Source organism: Orycteropus afer, unplaced genomic scaffold (genome assembly GCF_000298275.1).
Source record: "Orycteropus afer afer isolate SDZICR_OR568_19922 unplaced genomic scaffold, OryAfe1.0 scaffold00002, whole genome shotgun sequence".
Classification (NCBI taxonomy): domain Eukaryota; kingdom Metazoa; phylum Chordata; class Mammalia; order Tubulidentata; family Orycteropodidae; genus Orycteropus; species Orycteropus afer.
In genome coordinates, this window is record NW_006921589.1 from 6,325,652 (window position 1) to 6,336,874 (window position 11,223).

At 42.1% G+C, this 11,223-nt stretch overlaps 1 protein-coding gene across 1 annotated transcript in view; it reads right to left on the minus strand.

Moving 5' to 3' along the window:
• Nucleotides 1-11,223, minus strand: part of SGPP2 (sphingosine-1-phosphate phosphatase 2) — a 185,419-nt gene that overhangs the window by 48,004 nt on the left and 126,192 nt on the right. The window contains exons 4-5 of the mRNA XM_007935630.1: nucleotides 4,548-4,727; nucleotides 219-308 (exon numbers count right to left, since the gene is read on the minus strand). Coding sequence (XP_007933821.1) covers nucleotides 219-308; nucleotides 4,548-4,727 — 270 coding nt within the window. The remainder of the gene's footprint in view (nucleotides 1-218; nucleotides 309-4,547; nucleotides 4,728-11,223) is intronic.

An 11,223-nucleotide genomic window follows, 5' to 3' on the forward strand; every position in this document is an offset into this window, starting at 1 on the left:
AAGTTTTGAGGGTCTACCTCAACTCAGATTCACTGATAGTATCTTCATGATTCATTGCTATATTTTGCATGCACTATAAAATAACAACTCACCAGCCTATTGAGAAATATAATTAAATATGGAAATGATTCGCTAAGTAAGTAGCGTGAGGAACCACTGCCACAGTGACCATAATATCAGCCAAGCAATCATCGCAAGCTCTGGTAACAGAGCCTTACCAGCGCTGTGTGCATTCCAGTGTAGAGCCGGCTGAGACACACCAAGGTTGAAAATGCCACGGCCACCATCAGTCCCAAGACAAAAGGATACTGTAGGAGGAGGGGAGAAGTGAAAACAAGGATATCAGATCTCGCTTGGACATATATAATTTAATGCTACCGACTGGAACAGAATTCACATCCAGTCATTGCTGGTCTCAATCTCATATTTCCTGGGCCAGCAATCTGATAATCTAACATCATTTTGAAAATGGGGAAACTAAATAAAAGGAAAGGGAAAAATGTCTAGGAATACAGTTAAGAGGTGAGGTGAGGGAGATGGTTTACAATATGTAAACATGCAAATAAGACCTAGTAGAGCTTGGCTTTAAGACTCATGACCTCAACTGTTGTGCTGGCGGTTTTAGTGGATGAAACCATTTTTACTTCTACTACTTTTCAGATGGTTGTTGTTGTCGTTAGGTGCCGTCAAGTTAGTTCTCCCTTACGGTGACCCTCTGTACAACAGAACAGAACGTTGCCCGGTCCTGTGCCATTCTCATAACCATTGTTGGAGCCCATTGCTGCAGCCACTGTATCTCCACTTGGTCTTCCTCTTTTTCGTTGTCTGTCTTCTTTGCCAAGCATTACGTCCTTCTCCAGAGACTGGTTCTCCCTGATAACACACCCAAAGGATGTGAGACAGAGTCTTGCCATCCTCGCTTCTAAGCAACATTCTGGCTGTACTTCTTCCAAGAAAGACTTGTTTATTTTTCCAGCAGACCATGTTATATTCTTCACCAACATCATAACTCAAAGGCATCAATTCTTCTCAGGTCTTCCTTTTTCATGGACCAGTTCTTACAAGCACAGGAAAGGTAGAAGGGCAATGCTATATTCTTAAGGTCACATATTGGGGTGAGAAAGCTTGGCAACAATTAGCTTCCTGCCAAGGCCCAGAAACAATGGGCTCAAATGAAGAACGGGCATATACAAACGTATTTACAAACGTCAAGGCAAAAGTTCAGACACGACTAAATCTAAAGTACTGGTGGTTGTTAACAGCAGCAGATGGAGGAATCCAGCTAATATTAAACCCTAAGATATTTTGATCTAGGGATATAAGCCACATGCTTCAACTGCCTTCTTCCATAGATAGAAGAATAAAGATGACAGAGCTCTATCCATATTAAAGACAAAGCTCTTTATATCCATCATCTCATTAATCTTTACACTACTCTATGAGGTAGGTTCTCTTCACTCCATTTTTCAAATGAGGAAACTCTTAATCACAATAAGAAGTCATATTAACATTGAACTTTATGGTTCACAAAAATGCTTCCCCATCAATCATTCCATTTGATCTTAAAATAGGAGGTTCAGAGAGGTAAAATGACTTACCTAAGGTCACACAGTGATTAGTGACAGACTCAGAACCAGAAGGTGTACCTTCTGAGTCCAAGTCCAATGTGCTCTTTCCAATGTAACATACAAATAAAACAACACCTGGTTGTATGACTTTTCTCATGATTTGCCATGAATCACGTCTCCAATTTTCATTGCAAAGTTGTTGAAAAATCAATGAGTTAATGTATTCAGATTAGAGTTCGGGTATTACTCTCAAAATAAGTTTAAATAAATAAGCCCATATCAAGAGCTGTTTAGAAGCCAATAAACTCAATAGCTAAATATATTTATCATTAAAAATTAAATAGGGAAGAAGTTCAGAACAAAACTTGGGCTGTATAAAAGCTGCTACATCAAGTAGCTGAATTTTTTTTTTTTTTTTGAAGGCCCTGGTGGTTGTTAAGATGTGTCTACAAATGTGTGTGTGCCTCTTTTTGCTGTTTCTCATGTCCCACAGCATGCCCACATGCCTCTCTGGAGCCTACAAGCGAGTCTGGTGGGCTGGTCCTGGGTTCCCAGGTCCTTTAGGGGCTGCTGACTCACTGGTGCGACAAAGCTCAGAAGTCGACACTAAATGAAGCCAGACAGTACTGGGGAGTACAGGCATTTTTTGATTCTGGCATTACATTTAAGTAAGATACAACAAAGGATTATAACTAATTGGATATATGCTTTTTTTTTTTTCTTTAAAAATTTTCTATTGTGATTTAGGTGAATGTTTACAGAACAAATTGGTTTTCCCTTCAACAATTTACACACACTTTGATTTGTGCCATTGACTGCAATCCCCAAAATGTAACAACACTCCTCCAGCTCCTCCCCATGTTTCACCATTGCCATTTGTCCTTCTTCCCTGTCCCTTCCTGCCTCTGAGCGTTGTTCCTGTGCAAACGCTGATCTTTTGTATTGTGTGGTTGGTTGTTCTAAGGGGTTCCTACATCCCTGGTGTTACTTACAGCCCCTTCTACTGTTTGGATGAAAGTTCAGCTACAGGGGTGAGTTCAGCTCCAGGCTTGAGCGGTGTCTAAGGGCCATGGTCTTGGAGGTTCCACCAGTCCCTGTTAAATCAGTAAGCCTGGTCTTTTTTTATTGAGTTTTGTTCCACATTTTTTTCCCACTCCATCTGGGATCTCCTACTGTGATCTCTTTCAGAGCAGTTGGCAGTGGTAACTGGGTACCATCTAGTTCTTCTGGTCTTAGGGTCACGGAGGCTATGGTCACATGGTCCACTAGTCCCTGGGACTGTTTCCATGTGTCTTTAATTTTCTTCACTCTTCTTTGCTCTGGACAGGGACAGACCAGTAAGTTGTGCCTTATACCTGTTCCTTTCCTATTTAGGAAATGGAGGTCTAACCAGGTGACAGGTAGAAGACTGCAGAGGTGAAGCTAAGACTCCAAACCAGTCCTGTACTCTTTCTTCCAGCCACATTGGGCTAACTCCTGTTTCTTTTGTTACAGCCTACTGAGTTGATTTTCAACCTACAGTGACCTCATGTGACAGAGCAAAATTGTCCCCTAGGGTTTTCTAGACCGCATTCTCTCCAGGAACATATTGCCAGGTCTTTCTCTCATGGAGCCGCTGGGTGGGTTTGAACAACCAACCTTTTGGTTAGCAGCCAAACACTTCACCATTGTGCTACTAAGACTTCTCCCCAATTTCTATGGAACCTGAAATATACAATGTTTCTAGATTTCTGGGGTAGAAGGGCAGGATGAAACAATACTGCCATATCCCTCACAAGACTGCTAGATCTAATGCAATCTAAAATTTCCAGTGGGTAAAAGATAACATTTATGAAATGAATCTCAAAATTAGAGCAACAGTTCCAAAACAGGAAAAAAAACCAAACCTTTGCTGCAGTAATAATACAGACTTTAAAAGCTCTTACTATAATGGGCATCTAAAAACCAAAACAAAACTAAACTAGTTGCTGTCAAATCAACTCAAGACAACCCCGTGTGTGTCAGAGCAGAACTGTGCTCTTCAGGATCTTCAGTGGGTAGCATGTGCCTAAGGCATCTGACTGCTAACCAGAAGGCTGGTGGTTCAAACCCGCCAGCCACTCCTCAGGAGAAAGGTCGGGTAATCTACTTCTGTAGTGACACCACCTCGGAAACCCAAGGAGGCGTTGCTATGAGTCAGGTCTGACTCGATGGCACATACCAACAACAACAACAACAGTTTTTCAGAAGTAGAGTGCCCAGTCTCTTTTGATGGATCTCTGGGTGGATTTGAATCAACAACCTTTTGAACAGCCACCAAGTGCACTAACTTTGCACTGCCCCAGGGAGTCCATTGGCATCTAAGCAGAGATTAAAGTAAGTGAAATCCTTTATTTTCAACATTCATTAATCTCCTGACAAATACAGTGTTTCAATTTGATGTTTTTCTAAAAAAGCTTGGCACCCTCATCTCTAATGGCTGAGCCCTCACCAAAAGTAGAGGCCTCCTCAAAGGCTAATTCAAGGCACAGGCTCTTTCCTGCCACAGGCCTTGGGGAGTCTGGTGAGGGGTTTGGTGGAATCATCGTAGCCATGGAGGATCATTTACTAAGATGATAACACTCTCAAGTCTGCCCCCACAGAGAAGATGAGAGAGCTGATCCAAGCACTGTCTCAACACTTTCTGAGTGGGGAGACGACAAACCTTGGTTCACCTGGGACAGTCCCGTTTTATTATACTTGCTGTCCTAGTGTCATTATCAATAGTGCCCACATTCCCTATCCAAGTGTTCCAGTTTGGGTGTTTAATTATACAGTCACTTTATTTAAGAGGAAATTGTAACTGACAGTCCAATAGGTTTCACTTCCCCTTAGTCTTGATTTCATATATCCAAAAATCCCTCAAACCACCTTTCAAAGAAAATTCTTCAGCAAGCCTCTGTTTGCTGGACCACGATATGGATAATGTTGGACTGAGAAGAAAAAAATCAGGAGCCTCACCTCATATCTATCCATGGTGGAGATCAGGAAGGTGAAGGAAATGGCGGTGGCTGCCATGGCGTGCGTGGATGGCATTCCATACTCAGCAACAATTCTCTTTTCAAGTATCACGGCGGGAGGGGAGAAGGGGCGGGGCCACTTCAAGATATCCTTGGCCACCTGACCAACATACATAACCAACTGTAAAACCAAAGAGCTGAGGTAAGTCTCACCAAACAAGTAAATGTATGAATTCATAGATTTCATAAATTTATTTTGTAGCTCCTGATTGTTGGGTGAAGAATCCTTTCTCCCTGACCCAGCTACTTATTGGGAAAGTCTGTTGTTGTTGTTGTTATATGCCATCGAATCGGATCCGACTCACAGTGACCCCTCCTTGGGTTTCTGAGGCGGTATCACTATGGAAGTACATTGCCCAACCTTCCTTCTGAGGAGTGGCTGGTGGGTTTGAACCGCCAGCCTTCTGGTTAGCAGTCAAGTACCTTAGGCTACCAGAGCTTCCCTGGGAAAATCTTAGTAGGACAATAATTTAGTAAGTAACAAGAGAACAGGCTTTCTGGATTCCACAGGACCTTTGAGCCACTATAATATGCTATTAACACATACTTATTTTAGTCAAATACTTGTGTAATAGCTTCCCTGTGTGACAAGCGTGTTCTTAGAGCTTTACAAATGTTAATTCATTTCATCCTAATAACACTTATAAAAAGCAGATCCATTGTACAGATGAGTAAATCATGGCACACACACGTAACTCCTCCACCAGCACAGTCAGTAAGTGGAGAAGCTAGGATTTAAACCCAGGAGGTTTGGCTTCGGAGTCTATGCTTTAATCCATTACATGAAGTTGCCCCCAAGCCCAGGATAGAGTGGAATTAAAGACAATCTAAATCTAAAACCAAAACAGACAGCCCTTATTTTCAAGTTTTAAATAGGAAAGTAACTGCCTTACAGAATTTATTAAAAACTTTTGAACACCACTGTTACTTCTGACACATGCAGGCAGCAAACTGGATTTAATTTAACGTCATCTAGTAATCAAGACCATTAGTAAAATAAAAGGCATGGGTTTTTTAAACCCTAAAATAAAGATAACATAATCTGGAGTTTTTTCAAATGATTTTTCCACTATGCCATCAGTGAAGAACCCCTCCCTACCCTCTACTTTTTATTTATTATTATTATTATTGTGATTTGGGTAAAAGTTTACAGAGCAAATTCATTTTCCATACAACAGTTCATATACATTTTGTTTCATAACACTGATTACAATCCCCATAATGTAACAGCTCTCTTCCCATTTCCTTCCTGTGATTACCTCTTCCCTGTGTCCTTCTTTCCTATGCATTCCTGCCTCTGTGCAAATGCTGCCCTTCTGATCTCCCTGGATGATTGTTCCAAGGAGTGTACCTATCTGGTGCAAATGTTCACCTTATACATCTATCTACTGCTTGGCTGGAAGCCACAGGAGTAAGTTCAATCCCAGGCCTGAAGGCTGACTAGGGGCCAGAGTCTTGTGGGTTTCACCAGTTTGTATCAGATTAATAAGCTTGTTTTTTTTTTTAGTTTTGATCTCTATTTTTCTCACACTCTATCCGGGATTTCCTATTGTAATCCCTTTCCAAGTGGTTGACAGTGGGAGCTGGGCACCATCTAGTTCTTCTGGTCTCATGGTCACACAGGCTGAGGATCGCATGGTCCACTAGTCCCTTGGACTAATTCTTTCCACGTGTCTCTGAGTTTTCTTCATTCTTCTTTGCTCCAGATGAGATGAGACCAATTGTTGCATCTTATATGGCCACTTGCAAGCTTTTAAGACCACAGTCACTACTCACCAAAGTAGGATGTAGAACAATGCTTATGTGTATTATGTTATGCCAACTGAGCTTGATGTCCTCCACAACCATGGTCCTGAGGCCATGGGCCCAGTGACTCATTCCCTCAGGGTGTTTGGCTATGGGTGAGAGTTACCATAACTTTGCCCTGTTAGCCGTATTATAGATACGGACTTTTTTTTTTTTCTTAAGATTCTATTTATTTTTATTTTTGCAGTATTCCCTCCCCTCCTAACCAGCAAAGAAAGTTTCCCTCCACAGATAAACCTTTCCTTGACTTTCTGCAATAATGAACTAATACAATATTTGTCATTCTGTGATTAATTTATTTCATTCAGCCTAATGTACTGGACATTCTTATAGCACAAATAAATAAGTATGAAGAACTATCGTCTGCCAAACTTACATATGGCCATAGGTATGTTCCCTTTTGCCCAGACATACCTGATCATTTAACCTGTCTACCTATGTATCCTACGTCTCAATATAAAAAAACAAAAATCCTCACAACTGGACCAATAAGCAGCATCACAATAAATGGAGAGAAGATTGAGGTTGTCAAAGAATTCATATTGCTTGGTTCTACAATCAATGCCAATAGAAGCAGCAGTCAGGACATTAGACGATGTGTAGCATTGGGAAAGTCAACCGCGAAGGAACTGTTTCAAGTGCTGAGGAGCAAGGATGTCTCCTTGAGGACTGTGGTGTGCCTGACACAAGCCATGATATTTCTAATCGCCTGGTATGCATGTGAGAGCTGGACAATGAATAAGGAAGACCGAAGAAGAGTTGATGCTTTTGAGTTGTGGTGCTGGCGGAGAATGCTGAAAGTACCGTGGACTGCTAAAAGAACTAACAGATCTGTCCTGGAGGAAGTGCAGCAAGAATGCTCCTTGGAAGCAAGAATGGCCAGACTTCGTCTCACTTATTTTGGTCATGTTGTCAGAAGGGACCATTCCCTGGAGAAGGATGTCATGCTTGGTAGGGTGGAGGGTTGACGAAAGAGGGGGAGGCCTTCAACGAGATGGATTAACACGGTGGCTGCGATGATGGGCTCAAGTATAGCAGGGATTGTGGGGCTGGCGCAGGATCGGGCAGTGTTTCGTTCTGCTGTGCATGGGGTCGCTATGAGTCGGAAACGACTCGACGGCACCTAACAACAACACAACGACACCTATGTATCCACCCACAGATTAATGTTTGTTAGTACTGATAACACAAGAATGTGTATGTGAAACTGTTTATCTTTGTTGTCTATACCCCTTATGCATCTCTCTTTGTCTTCCTTTTCCTTGGTGACTGTGTTGGTCACCTGCTTTTGGTATATTGCCTTTCCTTTCACCTAAATCAATGCTTGTCTCTTACCTCCCCCTCCTTTATTAAAGCAGAAGGTAGAAATCAGAATTGGATGTCCATACCCTTGTACTATGAACAGGACTATTAACAACAACTTAGTTACTCTGTCAAAGAGCTTTACAGAACAACTCCATGATCTATTATGAAAGATGGAAGAGCAACTTATCTACTTAAAAGGCTCTTGTAACTTGAAGTGTAGTCTGCAGGTGGGAATGCATAAAAGTGCCACCACTCTAGAAAAACATTTCAGCTATTTCTTAAAAAATTAAACATATGCTTAAAAAGCTAAAAACTGCGTGTGTCAGTATTGACCCAAGAGGACTGAGAACCAGCATCACCAGCATTATGGGGAGCATTTTAGAAATGCAGAATCTTGGACCTCACCCTAGACGCATTGAATGAGAACCCCCTAGTTTTTTTATTTTAATAATTTATTCTTGTTACTGAGAATATACACAGCAGAACATACACCAATTCAGTAATTTCTACATGTACAGTTTGATGACATTGCTTACAAGTTGTGCAACCACTCTTACTGCCTCTTCCAAATTGTTCCTCCTCCATTTACATAAACTCATTGCCTCCTGTGTGTCCCATCTAATCTTTCAATTTGCTGTGGTCAATTTGATTCCATACGGATAGCTCTTGAAAGAGCACAATGCTCCAAGTAAGCATTCTTCACTAACTAAGCTAAACTATTTGTCTTAGTTCTCTAGAGCTGCTTTAACTGAAATACCACAAGTGGGTATTTATTTTCTCACAGCTAGAGAAGTCCAAATTCAGAGCATTCGTTCTAGGAGAAGGCTTCTCTCTCTGTGGCTCTGGAGGGGATCCCTGTGTCCTCAGCTTCTGCTTCCTGGTTCCTGGGAGATCTCCCTGTGTCTTCATACCCATCTGACCCCATCTCTCCTCTGTTCACCGCTTTAATCTCTTTTATCATTCAGAAGCTATAGTCTCAAGATACACCCCATACTAATCCTCCCGCATTACCATAACAAAGACAGCCCATTCCCAAATGAGATTAGAACCATAGGCACAGAGTTTAGGATTTGTTGTTGTTGTTGTTGTTGTTATATGCCATCAAGCACTTGAACACTCGACTCATAGTGACCCTTCCTTGGGTTTCCGAGGCAGTATCACTATGGAAGTAGATTGCCCCATCTTCCTTCCGAGGAGTGGCTAGGGGGTTTGAACCACCAGCCTTCTGGTGAGCAGTCAAGTACCTTAGGCACTACACTACCAGAGTTTAGGATTTACAACACATATTTTTGGGGGACATAATTCAATCCATAACACTACTTTTGTTTTTATGCAGACCCCACTGGATATTTTTGGTTAAGGTTTAAAGGTGATCTCAGGGCAATAGCTTTGGGGGTTCATCCAGCTTCAATGTCTCCAGAATGTCAGGATTCCAAGATAATTTGCAATTCTGTTCTGCATTTATCCCCTTTTGATCAGGCTCCTTCTACAGAATCTTTGCTCAAAACGTCGACCCTTTCTTTGAGCAAAGATTCCCAGGTGATCCATGTGCATGGGAATATGAGGAGCACTGCTCTATACTGTGTTCCTATACAGGTCACTCTGTCATGGGCTTTAATCATAAACCTTGTCATCTTACCCTAAACTGCATTGCTCTTCAAGGGCTTTACTAGCTTGTGGTAGATGAGGCTATTTTACTTTGGTACACAGCCTGCCATATAAAAGACCATTTAAAAATAACTTTGAATAGCCAGCCGGGTTGCTTTAGGGTGTCCCAGATTCTCTGCTTTCTCCTACCTCCCATCGATTCTGAGCATCATTCTAGCACATGCAGCAGTCCCCAGAGATGCTGCACATGCTTCTGCACTGCCCAGCGACTCTAAACTAAAAAACCAAACTCACTGCCGCTGAATCGATTCCAACTCATAGCGACCCTCATTGGGTTTCTGAGGAGGTAAATCTTTATGGAAGTAGATTACCCAGTCTTCCTTCTGTGGAGTGGCCAGTGGGTTTGAACCACCAACCTTCTGGCTAGCAGTCAAATGCCTTAGGCACTCCATCACCAGAGCTCCTTACAGCCACTCCACTCTGGGTTAAATCATCAAGAACCCTTCGCTGTGCACAGCAGGCCAAGTCAGGATAGAAAGCCACAGTGACACTTCCTCCAAATTCCTTCCACAGCTGCGATTCCTAGTTGGAGCTTGAAACTAAATTTCATTACCATCCCCTTATTACCAGGATCTACTTCTGGAAACCAGCTCACACTTTATGGTTCTGCCTCCCTCCTGGGAGCCAGGAACAACCACATCAAACTATTATCTAGGGAGTTAAAAAAATGTGCAGATCTTATGGACTACCAAGCATTTCTCAGAAGCTGCTTGAAATATATTTTCCTAGCCTTCCCTTTTCCCATGCATCAACAAAAACAAAATACTTAAGATCCTTAGAGACAGGACACCATGTAAAAGTAAAGGCTGACTGGGTGACCCTCATTCAGGCGAAGATTGATTTTCTTGCAGTTCACGAATTCCTTTGACTTCATTTACACTGAGCCGCCTACATTAGAAGGATATTTTTAGAATTAGGACAACTGTTCCTCTAAAAACACCATTACAGCTACACATTGTCTACAATGAATACATTTTTAAAATAACAATAAAATGAGTCTCTAGTCACCTGGAGCAAGAGAAGGAGAATCAGGAATAGGAGGAGGAAATGGAATATGGGGTTAATTTGCCTCCATGAACAACTGCCTCCTCTGCCATGAGACCAGAAGAACTGGGCAGTGTTCAGCTACCATTACTGAACATGTTGATCAAAGATTCTCTAGAAGAATCCTGATCAAATATGGGAAAATGCAAAACATAATTTCAAAATCTCATAGACTCCAGACTTTGTGGAGCCACGAAGGCTAGATGAACCCCTGAACTACTGCCCCGAGATAACCTTTAAACCATATACCAAAAACATCGCCTGAAGTCTTCCTAAAACCAAACAATAGTTTAGCTTCACTAGCAAAGAATATCTGCCTTGAGGATTATGCTCTTTAAGAACTATTTGCATGGGATCAAACCGACAACAGCCACTTGAAAGGATAGGTAGCAATCTTTTGTTGTTGTTGTTATGTGCTGTCAAGTCGGAACTAACTCATAGTGACCCCTTCTAGGGTTTCCGAGGCAGTATCCTTCGAAGGTTGGGCAATCTACTTTCGTACTGATACTGCCTCGGAAATCTTAGGGGGCAGTGAATTATGCTAATAGAGAAAGAACAACTCAGAAAAGGTGAGAATGGTTGCACAACTCGAAGAATGGAATCAATGTCACTAAACAATTGTTGTTGTTGTTGTTAAGTGCTGTCAAGTTGTTTCCGACTCATAGCGACCCCATGCACAGCAGAACGAAACACTGCCCGATCCCGTGCCAGCCCCACAATCCCTGCTATACTTGAGCCCATCATCGCAGCCACCGTATCAATCCATCTCCTTGAAGGCCTCCCCCTCCTTCGTC